Genomic DNA, 17,223 nt, shown 5'->3' on the forward strand with positions numbered 1-17,223 from the left:
TGGGTTCAGCACTCACTCTCTCATTCCCTCTCCCTCTCCACGCCCCTCTCTCCCACCCCCCTCTCTCCCGCCCCCCCCTCTTTTCCCCCCTCTTCCCCCCTTTCCCCCCCTTTCCCCCCCTTCCCCCCTTTCCCCCTTTCCTCTTTTCCCCTCTTTCCCCTCTTTTCCCCCCTCTTTTCCCCCTCTTTCCCCCCTCTTCCCCCCCTCTTTCCCCCCCTCTTTCCCCCCCTCTTTTCCCCCCTCTTTTCCCCCTCTTTCCCCCCTCTTTCCCCCTCTCTTTTCCCCCCTCTCTTTTCCCCCCTCTCTTTCCCCCCTCTCTTTCCCCCCTCTCTTTTCCCCCCCTCTCTTTCCCCCCCTCTCTTTCCCCCTCTCTTTTCCCCTCTCTTTCCCCCCCCTCTTTCCCCCCCTCTCTTCCCCCCCTCTCTTTTCCCCCCTCTCTTTTCCCCCCTCTCTTTCCCCCCTCTCTTTTCCCCCCCTCTCTTTCCCCCCTCTCTTTCCCCCCTCTCTTTCCCCCCTCTCTTTTCCCCCTTCTCTTTTCCCCCCCTCTCTTCCCCCCCCTCTTTTCCCCCCTCTCTTTTCCCCCCCTCTGTTTTCCCCCCCTCTCTTCCCCCCTCTCTTTTCCCCCCTCTTCCCCCCCTCTCTTCCCCCCCTCTCTTTTCCTCCCTCTCTTTCCCCCCTCTCTTTCCCTCCCTCTCTTTCCCCCCTCTCTTTCCCCCCTCTCTTTTCCCCCCTTCTCTTTTCCCCCCCTCTCTTTTCCCCCCCTCTCTTTTCCCCCCTTCTCTTTCCCCCTCTCTTTCCCCCCCCTCTCTTTTCCCCCCTCTCTTTTCCCCCCCTCTCTTTTCCCCCCTCTCTTCCCCCCTCTCTTTCCCCCCCTCTCTTCCCCCCTCTCTTCCCCCCTCTCTTTTCCTCCCTCTCTTTCCCCCCTCTCTTTCCCTCCCTCTCTTTTCCCCCCCCTCTCTTTCCCCACCTCTCTTTTCCCCCCTCTCTTTTCCCCCCTTCTCTTTCCCCCCCTCTCTTTTCCCCACCTCTCTTTCCCCCCCTCTCTTTTCCCCCTCTCTTTTCCCCCCCTCTCTTTCCCCCCCCTCTTTTCCCCCCCTCTCTTCCCCCCCTCTCTTTTCCCCCCTCTCTTCCCCCCCTCTCTTCCCCCCCTCTCTTTCCCCCCCTCTCTTTCCCCCCTCTCTTTTCCCCCCCTCTCTTTTCCCCCCCTCTCTTCCCCCCTCTCTTTTCCCCCCTCTCTTTCCCCCCTCTCTTTCCCCCCTCTCTTTCCCCCCTCTCTTTTCCCCCCTCTCTTTTCCCCCCTCTCTTTTCCCCCTCTCTTTCCCCCCTCTCTTCCCCCCTCTCTTTCCCCCCTCTTACCCCCCCTCTCTTTCCCCCCCTCTCTTTCCCCCCTCTCTTCCCCCCCTCTCTTCCCCCCCTCTCTTTCCCCCCTCTTTCTTTCCCCCCCTCTCTTTCTTTTCCCCCCCCCTCTCTTTCTTCCCCCCCCTCCTCTCTCTCCCCCCCCCCAACATTCCCAATGCTACACTGTCAGAGGTGCCGTCTTTCAGCTGAGACATTAAACCGAGGCCCCCGTCTGCCCCCTCGGGTGGGCGTAAAAGATCCCACGGCCACTATTTGGAATACCCAATACCTTCAAAAGAAGTACTTCATTGTCTGTGATTCGCTTTGGGACATGCTGAGGTTGTGCTGAGGTACCTGATCACCCACTTTCCTCTTTCCTTTTACCCAGCGTATAATCCATTCCGTGATGATCCCATTCCTGTCTTTACTGGGATCGTCCTGGCCATCCTGCTGATCATTGCATCGAGTGTTCTGGTCTACCTGATCTTCAAGAAGGAGGAACCAATGCCTCGTAAGTGTTGGGGATGGCTGGGCCATTCAGCCCCTTGATCCTGCTATACCATTCAACGTGATCACAGGTGTTCTGTACCTTAACTCCATCTCCCCGCCTTGGTTCCGTAATTCATAACACAACGTCGATCGATCAGTTTCAGTCTCAATGTTGACCATGATCCCAGGCAGCCTCAAATTGAAACAACTGAAATCAGGCTAAATATTACAGTCAAGTTTATTAACAGCTGAAAGATTATACAGAGTAAAGAGACGCTGTGCCACTGGTCAGATCAGGACACATTTGGGCAAGTCTCAAGAGGTGACGTCAACCCGGGGTTTATTTTTTCAGCTGAATCCAGACACTGCCCCTCCGCGTGATTTTGGGGGGAGAGAGTTCCAGATTTCCACTCTCTTTGTGGGAAGAATTGCTTCCTTGCCTCAACCCCTGCGTTGCCGAGCTCTAATTTTCAGCTTGTGCGCCCTCGCTGCGGGCTCCCCCACACTGGCGCCCGTGACGCACCCCGACGACACCTGTGCCCGTGCACGTTCGGGATCTTTCCCTGCGTATAGGGCGCCCTTGTCAAAGCAGCTTTTTTTTTTGCTTGCGCTGTGAGTCACGAGGCAATGAGGGGATTCTGTTTGCGTGCTTTCACGAGGTGAGGGGGTGGGGGCCCGTGTCTAATGCACATCTCCTGGTCCCTGCAGGTGAGAAAGGCAGTCGGAAGCTCGCTCCTGGAGAGTACGGAATTTATGAGGACATTGACTATGCGGAGTGAAGAGGTTGTCCAAGATGTCTCGTGTGTCAGGTACCTCATTTTGTTGATGATCAGAGTCCCAAGGCGGAGATAAACGCCGCCCTAAGTGTACCATCGATGCGTGGCGTAGGGCGACTGTGCACGGGCCTGAGCGTTTTTGCACAGAACTACACACTATTTCCAGCCCAGAATCAGGCCATTCGGCCCATCTGCTCCCGTGCTGGTGTTTCTGCTCCACACGAGCCTCCTCCCACCCCCACCCCCCCTCTCTCCATCTCACCCTATCACCATATCCTTCTATTCCTTTCTCCCTCATGTGTTTATCCAGCTTCCCCCTTAAATGCATCGATACTATTCACCTCAACCACTCCCTGTGGGAGCGAGTTCCACATTCTCACCACTCTCTGGGGAAAGAGGTTTCTCCGGAATTCCCCATTGGATTATTAGTGACTGTCTTATATTGATGGCCCCGAGTTCTGGTCTCTCCCCCCCCACAAGTGGAAACATCTTCTCTACGGTCTACCCCGTCGAATCCCCCTCATCATTTTAAAGACCTCAATCAGGTCACCCCTCAGCCTTCTCTGTCCTAGAGTAAAGACCCCCAGATTGTTCAGTCTATCCTGATAGTTCTAACCTCTCAGTTCTGGGATCGTGTGCCTGTAAATCTACCCGATGCGTGAGGAGAGGGAGGAAAGCGGTAATGATTAGATTAGATTAGATTAGAGATACAGCACTGAAACAGGCCCTTCGGCCCACCGAGTCTGTGCCGACCATCAACCACCCATTTATACTAATCCTACACTAATCCCATATTCCTACCGAACATCCCCACCTGTCCCTATATTTCCCTACCACCTACTTATACTAGTGACAATTTATAATGGCCAATTTACCTACCAACCTGCAAGTCTTTTGGCTTGTGGGAGGAAACCGGAGCACCCGGAGAAAACCCACGCAGACACAGGGAGAACTTGCAAACTCCGCACAGGCAGTACCCGGAATCGAACCCGGGTCCCCGGAGCTGTGAGGCTGCGGTGCTAACCACTGCGCCACTGTGTGACCTGGATCTGGCTGCAAGCGAGGGCGGGGGAAGTGATGAACGATTTCGAAAGGAGTTTGGATGGGCCCTTGACGGGAACAAACGCGGAGGGCTGTTGGGGTTCGAGTGGGGGGCCGACTGGATTGCTCTGCGGGGTGCCGGCGTGGACTAGACGGGCCGAACGGGTCCCTTCTGTTCTGCAATGACCCTGTAACGTTTTCTTTTGACGTGACCCTCCTGTTAACAGAAGCTACAAACTCCAGCACTTCCATCAACAAGCTTGACTATTACGTCGATGAGGACGCAGAGTTTACGCAGGATGATGCAGATGTTGCTACCCTCCGACGTAAGTATCTTTTTTGGGCTATTAAGTGGCTCTGTTGCGCATTGCGATCTCGCCAGCATCAAACCCGCGAGGATCTAGCCTGTCCGACAGGAGACAAGCAATAACCAGCATTCTCTAAGAACTTGTGTCAAGTTTGCAACAATTCCCTTCAGGTACAAAAATTCCCCACAGAGAAAGTGCGTCAAGAGGAGTTAATGATTGAAAGTAAGAAGCTTATAATGTTGGTTTTACAAAAATAAAAATAAAAAGGAGAAAGATTGATGATTGGGAGAATTTTCCATTTCCGCAAAGGAGGTCCCGGAAATTGATGAGGGGAGAGAAAAGAGCAGACGAGCAAAAGACGTGACGTAACAGATTGTGAGCACTTCTACAATCGTGTAAAAAAAGGAGGAGAGTAGCCAAAGTGAACGTGGCTCACTGAGATGCAGAGACAGGGAAAATGATAATGGGGAGTCAAGAAATGGCAAAAGGGCCTTAAGCAAGTACTTCATATCTGCCTTCATGGTAGAAGAGACTAAAGAACATTCCGGAATAATGGGGAACCAAGCAAGAGTGAGGAACTTGAAGAAATCAGTATAAGTAAAGGAATAGTATAGGACAGCTCAATGGGACTAAGTGGCGGCAAATCCCCTGGACTCAATGACATGCATCCATGGGTTTTAAAGAGGTTTCGGGAATTCCAGAGATTAGGGCCCCCAGGCAGCTGAAGGCACGGCCGCCAATGGTGGAGCGATGGGAATCGGGGGATGGGAAAGAGGCCGGAATTGGAGGGAGCGCAGAGATCTCGGAGGGTTGTCGGGGCTGGAGGTGGTTACAAAGATAGGGAAGGGGGTGAGGAGGCTGTAGAGGGACTGGGTAATTTGTTCTTTGAGTGATGTTGGTTGAGGGATCAGTTTTGACCCCAAGGTGGAGATTTGCTCTGGTCTCCTTTTTTGGATTGGAGCAGAGTGAATTGTTACGGTCAATTGAAGATTTTTTTCCTTCGTTTTGCAGGAGGCTATGATGACGTGGCAAGTGGTGAGTTTGAGATCAGTTTCAAGAGAGAGACATGTGGGGATTGATGGGGAGGGAGTTACATGGGCTGTAATGGTGAGCGGAGAGGGAGTTACATGGGGAGTGATGGTGAGTGGGGATCAAGTTACGTGCGGAGTGATGGTGAGTGGGAGAGGGAGTTACCTGAGGATTAAGGGTGAGTGGGAGAGGGAATTACATGGGGAGTAATTGTGAGTGGAGATCAAGTTACGTGGGGAGTGATGGTGAGTGGGAGTGGGAGTTAGGTGGAGAGTAATGAAGAGGGAAGGAGTTATGCCGAATAATGGTGAGTGGGAGGGAGTTACGTGGGGAGTGATGGTGAGTGGGGAGGGAGTTGCGTGGGGAGTGATGGTGAGTGGGGAGGGAGTTACGTGGGGAGTGATGGTGAGTGGGGAGGGAGTTGCGTGGGGAGTGATGGTGAGTGGGGAGGGAGTTGCGTGGGGAGTGATGGTGAGTGGGGAGGGAGTTACGTGGGGAGTGATGGTGAGTGGGGAGGGAGTTACGTGGGGAGTGATGGTGAGTGGGGAGGGAGTTACATGGGGAGTGATGGTGAGTGGGGAGGGAGTTACGTGGGGAGTGATGGTGAGTGGGGAGGGAGTTACGTGGGGAGTGATGGTGAGTGGGGAGGGAGTTACATGGGGAGTGATGGTGAGTGGGAGAGAGATTACGGGTAAAGAGACTCCCCCACCCAGTGTAATCACATTCCCGGTTTCCCCAACAGGAGACCTCGGGGAGACGAGACAATACTACGATGATGTGGAAGGGGAGATGGCAGGAGACATTGAGCTGCTGGAGATGGAAGGTGAGGCTTGCTGTGGGAGTGTGTCGGTTTTGGACATTGGCTGGGATGGATATGGCCGGGGAGTGGGGACGGCTGTGACCGCAGAGTAGACTGACCTGTGACGTCCTGTCCTTATCTGTTATCAGGACGTGCTAAAGAGTGCTATGATGATGTGGGAGAGGCGGACGACTCCGGGGGCACAGCAGGTGATTACCTCGTGCAAGTTCCGTCCTTGCGTGCAAGATTACTAATGACCGGCCTCTCATGGCTCCTGCGAGGGACAAAACGCTGACCGTTCCCTCCCGCAACACATCCGATTCAACCTCTCCTATCCGGACTGTAGTGCGTCTGCATCAGTCTCAAAGCAGGTCTTAGTGTGGCTGTGTTGAGATAATAACTGTCCTGGGAGTGTTTGACAGGTACAGCACAGGGTTAGATACAGAGTAAAGCTCCCTCTACACTGTCCCCATCAAACACTCCCCAGGACAGGTACAGCACAGGGTTAGATACAGAGTAAAGCTCCCTCTACACTGTCCCCATCAAACACTCCCCAGGACAGGTACAGCACGGGGGGGTTAGATACAGAGTAACGCTCCCTCTACACCGTCCCCCCATCAAACACTCCCCAGGACAGGTACAGCACGGGGGGGTTAGATACAGAGTAACGCTCCCTCTACACCGTCCCCCCATCAAACACTCCCCGGGCAGTTCTGTCGATGATATGTCAGGTTGCATGGTGCTGTGTTTATTGCTGTGATGGGACTCGGGTCTCTGAGTGAATTACAATTTCTTTACAGATGAGGATGATGTTCAGTCTGTCTCTCGATACGAGAATGTGGCTGATTTCACCACAGTAGCTCCTCAGTCAGGGGAGTTACCGGCAGGTATGGGACTGCATTGTATGTGGGAACGCGAATTACACAGTGAGTTGTTGTGATCTGGAACGCGCTGCCTGAAAGGGCGGTGGAAGCAGATTCAATAGTAACTTTCAAAAGGGGGAATTGGATCATCGGAGCAGGAGTAGGCCATTCGGCCCATCGAGCCTGTTCTGCCATTCAAACAGATCATGGCTGATCTACCTCTGCCATTTTTTCCCACTATCCCCATATTCCTTGATGGTCATTAGTATCCAGAAATCTATCGATATCTGTCGTGAACATGCTCAATGATTGAGCTTCCACAGCCCTCTGGGCTAGAGAATTCCACAGATTCACCACCCTCTGAGTGAAGAGATTCCTCCTCATCTCAGTCTTAAATTGCCTCTTATTCTGAGACTGTGTCCCCTGGTTCTAGACTCACCAGCCAGGGGAAACATCCTACCCACATCTACCCTGTCACGCCCTGTCAGAATTCTGTAAGTTTCAATGAGATCATCTCTCATTCTTCGAAACTCTAGAGAATACAGGCCCAGTTTCCTCAATCTCTCCTCATAAGACAATCCCGCCATCCCAGGGATTAGTCTGGTGAACCTCCATTGCACTCCCTCCATGGCAAGTATATCCTTCCTTAGATAAGGAGACCACAACTGTACACAATACTTCAGGTGCAGTCTCACCAAGACATTATACAATTGCAGCAATACATCTTTACTTCTGTACTCAAATCCCCTTGCAATGAAGGCCAACATACCATTTGCCTTCTTAATTGCTTGCTGCACCTGCGTACAAGATTATAGTGACTCATGAATAAGGACACCCAGGTCCCTTTGGATATCAACACTTCCCAACCTCTCACCATTTAAGAAATACTCTGCCTTTTTGTTTTTTTTTCTGCCACAGCGGATCACTTCACACTTATTCACATGATATTCCATCTGCCATCTTCTTGCCCATTCATTTAGCCTGTCCAAATCCCCTTGAAGCCTCCTTGTATCCTCCTCACAACTTACATTCCCTCCGAGTTTCGTCATCAGCAAATTGGGAAATATTACAACTGGTCCCCACATCCAAATCAATGACATACATTGTGAACAGTTGTGACAGCAGCATTGATCCCTGTGATACCCCATTAGTAACAGCCTGCCATCCTGAGAATGACCCATTTATTCCTACTCTCTGCTTTCTGTCTGTGAACCAATTCTCAATCCGTACCAGTACATTAACCCCAATCCCATGTGCTCTAATTTTGTTTACTAACCTCCTGTGTGGGACCTTATCAAAAGCCTTCTGAAAAATCCAAATACATCACATCCACTGGTTCTCCTTAATCTATGTTGCAAGTAACATCCTCAGAAAATCTCCAACAGGTTTGTCAAACGTGATTTCCCTTTCACAAATCCATGTTGACTCCCCAATCAGATCATTATTTTCCAAGTGTCCAGTTATCTCATCCTTTATAATCGATTCTAACATTTTCCCTGCTACTAACATCAAACTAACAGGTCTCTAGTTCTCCGTTTTCTCTCACTCCCTTCTGAAATAGTGGGGTTACATTTGCATCCACTGTCTCTCTCGCCACCTCCTTCAATACTCTGGGATGTAGCTCATCTGGTCCAGGGAATTTATCAACTTTCAATCCAATTAATTTTTCGAGTGCTACCTCTTTACTGATATTAATTACTTTCAGTTCCTCATTTTTACAAGTCCCTTGGTCCCCTTGTATTTCTGGTAGATTTTCTGTGTCTTCCTCCGTGAAGATAGACACAAGGTAATTGTTTAGTCTCTCTGCCATTTCCTCATTCTCCATCACAAACTCTCCTATCTCCGCCTGCAATGGGCTCATGTTCATCCTTGCTAATCTTTCCCTTTTCACACACCTAAAGAAGCTTTCACAGTCCACCTTTGTTTCTCGCCAGCTTGCATTCATAATCTCTTTTCCCCTTCTTTATCGGTTCCTTGGCCCTCCTTTGTTGGACTCTAAATTGCTCCCAATCCTCAGGCTTTTTCTGGTGACCTTATCAGCCACTTTCTTTGATCTAATACAATCTTTAACTTCTTTTGTTAGCCACTGTTGATTTACCTTTCCTGTTGTGTTTTTTTTTGTCTTAGATGAATGTATATTTGTTGTAAACAGTGTAATACTTGTGAAAATACTGGCCATTGCCGATCTACCGTCAAATCTTTTAATGTATTTTCCCAATCTACCATAGCCAACTTGCCCCTCATCCCTTCATACTTTCCTTTGTTCAGGTTTGAGGCCCTAGTTTCAGAATGAACTATATCTCTTACAAACTTAATGTAGATTTCTAAATACTTGAAGTGGGCAGGTTTTCAGTGCGATGGGGGAAAGAATGACACTAACTGGATAGCTCTTTCAAAGAGACGGCACAGCGACGATGGGCAGAATGGGCTCCTCCTGTGCTGTCAGATTCCAACTGAATTCTTGAAGAACAAATATGTGAGAGTGAGCTGGCAACACAATCCAGCGAGGGCACTGACTCTGTGATAATTTGTTTGAAGGAGTGTACGATGATGTTGAAACTGGGACCAAAGCAAGACAGGGGAGTTACGAGAATGTTCCGGACTGCTGCTCAGGACCAAAGCAGACAAGGGAACAGGATGCAGGTACGGAGCTCGATACAGTTCTTCACTGAGGGCCACAGGGAGCAACTCACGGAAATATTCAGCTGCTGTCAATCCCTGCACTTCACATGCAGACTCACAGCTCGGGGGGGTTAGATACAGAGTAAAGCTCTCTCTACACTGTCCCCCATCAAACACTCCCAGGACAGGTACAGCACGGGGGTTAGATACAGAGTAAAGCTCCCTCTAAACTGTCCCCATCAAACACTCCCAGGACAGGTACAACACGGGGGTGAGATATAGAGTAAAGCTCCCTCTAAACTGTCCCCATCAAACACTCCCCAGGACAGGTACAACACGGGGGTGAGATATAGAGTAAAGCTCCCTCTAAACTGTCCCCATCAAACACTCCCCAGGACAGGTACAGTACGGGGGTTAGATACAGAGTAAAGCTCCCTCTAAACTGTCCCCCATCAAACACTCCCAGGACAGGTACAACACGGGGGTTAGATACAGAGTAAAACTCCCTCTACACTGTCCCCCATCAAACACTCCCAGGACAGGTACAGCACGGGGGTTAGATACAGAGTAAAGCTCCCTCTACACTGTCCCCCATCAAACACTCCCCGGGCAGTTCTGTCGATGATATGTCAGGGTGCATTGTGCTGTGTTTATTGATATGTTGGGACTCAAGTCTCTGAGTGAAATACAATTTCTTGACAGATGAGAATGATGTTCAGTCTGTCTCTCGCTATAAGAATGCAGCTGACTGCACCTCAGGAGCTCCTCAATCAGGGGAGTTACCAGCAGGTATGGGTCTGTGTCTGTCTGTGGGAACGTGAATTACACAGTGAGTTGCTGTGATCTGGAACGCGCTGCCTGAAAGGGCGGTGGAAGCAGATTCAATAGTAACTTTCAAAAGGGGGGAATTGGGGAAATACTGGAATGGGAAAAATTTGCAGGGAGATGGGGGAAAGAGCAGGGGGGGAGAGTGGGGACTAATTGGTTAAATCTTTCAAAGAGCTAGCACAGGCACGATGGGCCAAAGAACAGTAGAGCACAGGAACAGGCCATTCGGCCCTCCAAGCCTGCGCCGATCTTGATGCCTGCCGAAATTAAAACCTTCTGCACTTCCGGGGTCCGTATCCCTCTATTCCCTTCCTATTCATATATTTGTCAAGATGTCTCTTAAACGTCGCTATCGTATCTGCTTCCTCCACCTCCCCTGGCAGCAAGTTCCAGACACTCACCACCCTCTGTGTAAAGAACTTGCCTCGTACATCCCCTCTAAACTTTGCCCCTCTCACCTTAAACCTATGCCCCCGAGTAACTGACTCTTCCATCCTGGGAAAAAGCTTCTGACTATCCACTCTGTCCATGCCGCTCATAACTTTGTAAACCTCTATCATGTCGCCCCTCCACCTCCGTCGTTCCAGTGAAAACAATCCGAGTTTATCCAACCTCTCCTCATAGCTAATGCCCTCCAGACCAGGCAACATCCTGGTAAACCTCTTCTGTACCCTCTCCAAAGCCTCCACGTCCTTCTGGTAGTGTGGCGACCAGAATTGCACGCAATATTCTAAGTGTGGCCTAACTAAGGTTCTGTACAGCTGCAGCATGACTTGCCAATTTTTATACTCTATGTCCCGACCGATGAAGGCAAGCATGCCGTATGCCTTCTTGACTACCTTATCCACCTGCGTTGCCACTTTCAGTGACCTGTGGACCTGTACGCCCAGATCTCTCTGCCTGTCAATACTCCTAAGGGTTCTGCCATTTACTGTATACCTCCCACCTGCATTAGACCTTCCAAAATGCATTACCTCGCATTTGTCCGGATTAAACTCCATCTGCCATTTCTCCGCCCAAGTCTCCAACCGATCTATATCCTGCTGTATCCTCTGACAATCCTCATCATTATCCGCAACTCCACCAACCTTTGTGTCATCCGCAAACTTACTAATCAGACCAGCTACATTTTCCTCCAAATCATTTATATATACTACAAACAGCAAAGGTCCCAGCACTGATCCCTGCAGAACACCACTAGTCACATCCCTCCATTCAGAAAAGCACCCTTCCACTGTTACCCTCTGTCTTCTATGACCGAGCCAGTTCTTGCCAGCTCACCTCTGATCCAAATGGGCTCCTCCTGTGCTGTCAGATTCCAACTGAATGGATACGTCTTGAAGAACAATTATGAGCTGGCAACACAATCCAGCGAGGGCACTGACTCTGTGATAATTTGTTTGAAGGAGTGTACGATGATGTTGAAACTGGGACCAAAGCAAGACAGGGGAGTTACGAGAATGTTCCGGACCGCTGCTCAGGACCAAAGCAGACAAGGGAACAGGATGCAGGTACGGAGCTCGATACAGTTCTTCACTGAGGGCCACAGGGAGCAACTCACGGAAACATTCAGCTGCTGTCAATCCCTGCACTTCACATACAGACTCACAGCTCGGGGGGGTTAGATACAGAGTAAAGCTCCCTCTACACTGTCCCCATCAAACACTCCCAGGACAGGTACAACAAGGGGGTGAGATATAGAGTAAAGCTCCCTCTACACTGTCCCATCAAACACTCCCAGGACAGGTACAGTACGGGGGTTAGATACAGAGTAAAGCTCCCTCTAAACTGTCCCCCATCAAACACTCCCAGGATAGGTACAGTACGGGGGTTAGATACAGAGTAAAGCTCCCTCTACACTGTCCCCATCAAACACTCCCAGGACAGGTACAACACGGGGGTGAGATATAGAGTAAAGCTCCCTCTACACTGTCCCATCAAACACTCCCAGGACAGGTACAGTACGGGGGTTAGATACAGAGTAAAGCTCCCTCTACACTGTCCCCATCAAACACTCCCAGGACAGGTACAACACGGGGGTGAGATATAGAGTAAAGCTCCCTCTACACTGTCCCATCAAACACTCCCAGGACAGGTACAGTACGGGAGTTAGATACAGAGTAAAGCTCCCTCTACACTGTCCCCATCAAACACTCCCAGGACAGGTACAACACGGGGGTGATTTATAGAGTAAAGCTCCCTCTACACTGTCCCCATCAAACACTCCCAGGACAGGTACAGCACGGGGGTTAGATACAGAGTAAAGCTCCCTCTACACTGTCCCCATCAAACACTCCCAGGACAGGTACAGCACGGGGGTTAGATACAGAGTAAAGCTCCCTCTACACTGTCTCCCATCAAACACTCCCAGGACAGGTACAGCACGGGGGTTAGATACAGAGTAAAGCTCCCTCTACACTGTCCCCATCAAACACTCCCAGGACAGGTACAGCACGGGGGTTAGATACAGAGTAAAGCTCCCTCTACACTGTCCCCATCAAACACTCCCCGGGCAGTTCTGTCGATGATATGTCAGGGTGCATTGTGCTGTGTTTATTGATATGTTGGGACTCAGGTCTCTGAGTGAAATACAATTTCTTGACAGATGAGAATGATGTTCAGTCTGTCTCTCGCTATAAGAATGCAGCTGACTGCACCTCAGGAGCTCCTCAATCAGGGGAGTTACCAGCAGGTATGGGACTGTGTCTGTCTGTGGGAACGTGAATTACACAGTGAGTTGTTGTGATCTGGAACGCGCTGCCTGAAAGGGCGGTGGAAGCAGATTCAATAGTAACTTTCAAAAGTGGGAATTGGAGAAATACTGGAATGGGAAAAATTTGCAGGGAGATGGGGGAAAGAGCAGGGGGGGAGAGTGGGGACTAATTGGATAGATCTTTCAAAGAGCTAGCACAGGCACGATGGGCCAAAGAACAGTAGAGCACAGGAACAGGCCATTCGGCCCTCCAAGCCTGCGCCGATCTTGATGCCTGTCTAAACTAAAACCTTCTGCACTTCCGGGGTCCGTATCCCTCTATTCCCATCCTATTCATGTATTTGTCAAGATGCCTCTTAAACGTCGCTATCGTACCTGCTTCCACCACCTCCCCCGGCAGCAAGTTCCAGGCACTCACCACCCTCTGTGTAAAGAACTTGCCTCGCACATCCCCTCTAAACTTTGCCCCTCGCACCTTAAACCTATGTCCCCCAGTAACTGACTCTTCCACCCTGGGAAAAAGCTTCTGACTATCCACTCTGTCCATGCCGCTCATAACTTTGTAAACCTCTATCATGTCGCCCCTCCACCTCCGTCGTTCCAGTGAAAACAATCCGAGTTTTTCCAACCTCTCCTCATAGCTAATACCCTCCAGGCCAGGCAACATCCTGGTAAACCTCTTCTGTACCCTCTCCAAAGCCTCCACGTCCTTCTGGTAGTGTGGCGACCAGAATTGCACGCAATATTCTAAGTGTGGCCTAACTAAAGTTCTGTACAGCTGCAACATGACTTGCCAATTTTTATACTCTATGCCCCGACCGATGAAGGCAAGCATGCCGTATGCCTTCTTGACTACCTTATCCACCTGCGTTGCCACTTTCAGTGACCTGTGGACCTGTACTCCCAGATCTCTCTGCCTGTCAATACTCCTAAGGGTTCTGCCATTTACTGCACACTTCCCACCTGTATTGGACCTTCCAAAATGCATTACCTCTCATTTGTCCGGATTAAACTCCATCTGCCATTTCTCCGCCCAAGTCTCCAACCAATCTATATCCTGCTGTATCCTCTGACAATCTTCAACACTATCTGTGACTCCACCAACCTTTGTGTCGTCTGCAAACTTACTAATCAGACCAGCTACATTTTCCTCCAAATCATTTATATATACTACAAACAGCAAAGGTCCCAGCACTGATCCCTGAGGAACACCACTAGTCACATCCCTCCATTCAGAAAAACACCCATCCACTGATACCCTCTGTCTTCTATGACTCGGCCAGTTCTTGCCAGCTCACCTCTGATCCAAATGGGCTCCTCCTGTGCTGTCAGATTCCAACTGAATTCTTGAAGAACAAATATGTGAGAGTGAGCTGGCAACACAATCCAGCGAGGGCACTGACTCTGTGATAATTTGTTTGAAGGAGTGTACGATGATGTTGAAACTGGGACCAAAGCAAGACAGGGGAGTTACGAGAATGTTCCGGACCGCTGCTCAGGACCAAAGCAGACAAGGGAACAGGATGCAGGTACGGAGCTCGATTCAGTTCTTCACTGAGGGCCACAGGGAGCAACTCACAGAAACATTCAGCTGCTGTCAATCCCTGCACTTCACGAATAGACTCAGATACTGAAGCATCCCTGTAGAAATGCAGCAAGACCTGGACAATATCCAGGCTTGGGCTGATAAGTGGCAAGTAACATTCGCGCCACACGAGTGCCAGGCAATAACCATCTCCAACAAGAGAGAATTTAACCATCTCCCCTTGCCATTCAACGGCATTACCATTGCTGAATCCCCCACTATCAACATCCTGGGGGTTACCATTGACCAGAAACTGAACTGGAGTAGCCATATAAATACCGTGGCTACAAGAGCAGGTCAGAGGCTAGGAATCCTGCGGTGAGTAACTCACCTCCTGACGCCCCAAAGCCTGTCCACCATCTACAAGGCACAAGTCAGGAGTGTGATGGAATACACTCCACTTGCCTGGATGGGTGCAGCTCCAACAACACTCAAGAAGCTCGACACCATCCAGGACAAAGCAGCCCGCTTGATTGGCACCCCATCCACAAACATTCACTCCCTCCACCACTGACGCATAGTGGCAGCAGTCTGTACCATCTACAAGATGCACTGCAACAACTCACCAAGGCTCCTTCGACAGCACCTTCCAAACCCGCGACCTCTACCACCGAAAAGGACAAGGGCAGCAGATGCATGGGAACACCACCACCTGCAAGTTCCCCTCCAAGTCACACACCATCCTGACTTGGAACTATATCGGCCGTTCCTTCACTGTCGTTGGGTCAAAATCCTGGAACTCCCTTTCTAACAGCACTGTGGGTGTACCTACCCCACATGGACTGCAGCGGTTCAAGAAGGCAGCTCATCACCACCTTCTCAAGGGGCAATTAGGGATGGGCAATAAATGCTGGCCTGGCCAGTGACACCCACATCCCATGAATGATTAAAAAAAAGCACGGGGGTTAGATACAGAGTAAAGCTCCCTCTACACTGTCCCCGTCAAACACTCGCAGGACAGGTACAGCACGGGGGTTAGATACAGAGTAAAGCTCCCTCTACACTGTCCCCATCAAACACTCCCAGGACAGGTACAGCACGGGGGTTAGTACAGAGTAAAGCTCCCTCTACACAGGACAGCCTATGTACCATGTTGCATCATTGTGTGTTCATTCATGTGACTTGGCGGAGAACAGAGATTGAAGTATTCTATCCTTACAGGGGACGTTGGGTCTGCTGCCCAGGAGGCTGCAGCTGCTTACGAGAACATGGCTGACTGCACCACAGGACTTTCTCCGTCAGGTACGTGACCCTTACTGTTTGTTGTAAGGCGGACGGCTGGCCTGATGGTTCAGCTCTGGGTATTCGCTAGTATTTCTGCAGTGTTCGGGAACCTGGCTCAATCAGACTGAATGCAACATGATGAGGTTCCTCCCTCCAATCCCGGCCTCTCGCCCATCCCCCCGATTCCCATCGCTCCACCATTGTCGGCCGTGCCTTCAGCTGCCTGGGGGCCCTAAGCTCTGGAATTCCCTCCCTAAACCTCTCCGCCCCTCTCTCTCTCTCTCTCTCTCCTCCTTTAAGACGCTCCTTAAAAACTGACCTCTTTGACCGAGCATTTCAGATGTCCTAACATCTCCCTGTGCGTCTGATTAACTCTGTGAAGCCTTGGGATGTCATACAACATTAAAGGCGCTAGATAAATGCAGATTGTTGTTGTGACTGCTGAAATTCCGCCAAATTGTGACCACCAAGGGCCAACAGGGAGTAGATGTAGTCGAACATACAAGGCTGCGGGCCAAGTGCTGGAAAATGGGATTAGAATAGTTAGGTGCTCGATGGCTGGCACGGACACGATGGGCCGAAGGGCCTGTTCCTGTGCTATATAACTCTGAGAGTCATATGTGCTGCTTCATGCAAACAATTTAAATGGTTTTAACGTCTCTGCTTTTCAGATTCTCGCGACAAAGCTTTGCTGGATTCTGCTCAAGCTAGTCACTGACATGGTGATTTGCTTAACCCTGGGAGCCTCGCTGAGCTGGTATGTGTCTCGTGCTCTACGGACTGGGTGTTGCAGGCTTGAAAGCCTCCTGGAGCCAGGAACTGTTCCGTTCGAACTTGGTACTGACTACTCAAAAAACTGGCCGCACAGCAGCTCAACAGGTATATGGAGACCGCGACTGTGCACAGTGCTCCGAGCGTGGTCCAACCAAGGTATATGGAGATCGGAACTGTGCACAGTGCTCCGAGTGTGGTCCAACCAAGGTATATGGAGATCGGAACTGTGCACAGTGCTCCGAGTGTGGTCCAACCAAGGTATATGGAGATCGGAACTGTGCACAGTGCTCCGAGTGTGGTCCAACCAAGGTATATGGAGACTGGAACTGTGCACAGTGCTCCGAGTGTGGTCCAACCAAGGTATATGGAGATCGGAACTGTGCACAGTGTTCCGAGTTTGGTCCAACCAAGGTATATGGAGATCGGAGCTGTGCACAGTGCTCCGAGTGTGGTCCAACCAAGGTATATGGAGACCGCGACTGTGCACAGTGCTCCGAGCGTGGTCTAACCGAGGTATATGGAGATCGGAACTGAGTACAGTGCTCCAAGTGTGGTCTAACCGAGGTATATGGAGACCGGAACTGTGCACAGTGTTCCAAGTGTGGTCCAACCAAGGGATATGGAGACCGGAACTGTGCACAGTGTTCCAAGTGTGGTCCAACCAAGGGATATGGAGACCGGAACTGTGCTCAGTGCTCCGAGTGTGGTCTAACCAAGGTATATGGAGACTGGAACTGTGCACGGTGTTTCAAGATGCAAGACAAGTTTAGCATAACAACTCTGCTTTTCAGCTCTATCTCTGTCGAAATAAACCCAGTGCTTTGTTTGATGTTT

General features: G+C 50.5%; 1 protein-coding gene across 8 annotated transcripts; it reads left to right on the forward strand.

Moving 5' to 3' along the window:
* Window positions 1-1,728: 1,728 nt before the first annotated feature.
* On the forward strand, window positions 1,729-17,223 carry LOC137352778 (uncharacterized). Of its 8 annotated transcripts, XM_068018587.1 has the most exons (14): window positions 1,729-1,849; window positions 2,536-2,636; window positions 3,872-3,970; window positions 4,964-4,987; window positions 5,724-5,804; window positions 5,930-5,989; window positions 6,581-6,667; window positions 9,182-9,286; window positions 9,968-10,054; window positions 11,500-11,604; window positions 12,699-12,785; window positions 14,231-14,335; window positions 15,553-15,633; window positions 16,287-16,425. In XM_068018587.1, the coding sequence occupies exons 2-14, from the start codon at window positions 2,621-2,623 to the stop codon at window positions 16,331-16,333; spliced, it is 984 nt and encodes a 327-aa protein (XP_067874688.1). In that variant the 5' UTR covers window positions 1,729-1,849; window positions 2,536-2,620; the 3' UTR covers window positions 16,334-16,425. The 8 variants fall into 8 exon arrangements, with proteins under 8 accessions (XP_067874688.1, XP_067874691.1, XP_067874692.1 ...); XM_068018590.1 differs by lacking the exon at window positions 12,699-12,785; XM_068018591.1 differs by lacking the exon at window positions 9,968-10,054.

This window comes from Heterodontus francisci, chromosome 39 (assembly GCF_036365525.1).
Source record: "Heterodontus francisci isolate sHetFra1 chromosome 39, sHetFra1.hap1, whole genome shotgun sequence".
NCBI lineage: Eukaryota > Metazoa > Chordata > Chondrichthyes > Heterodontiformes > Heterodontidae > Heterodontus > Heterodontus francisci.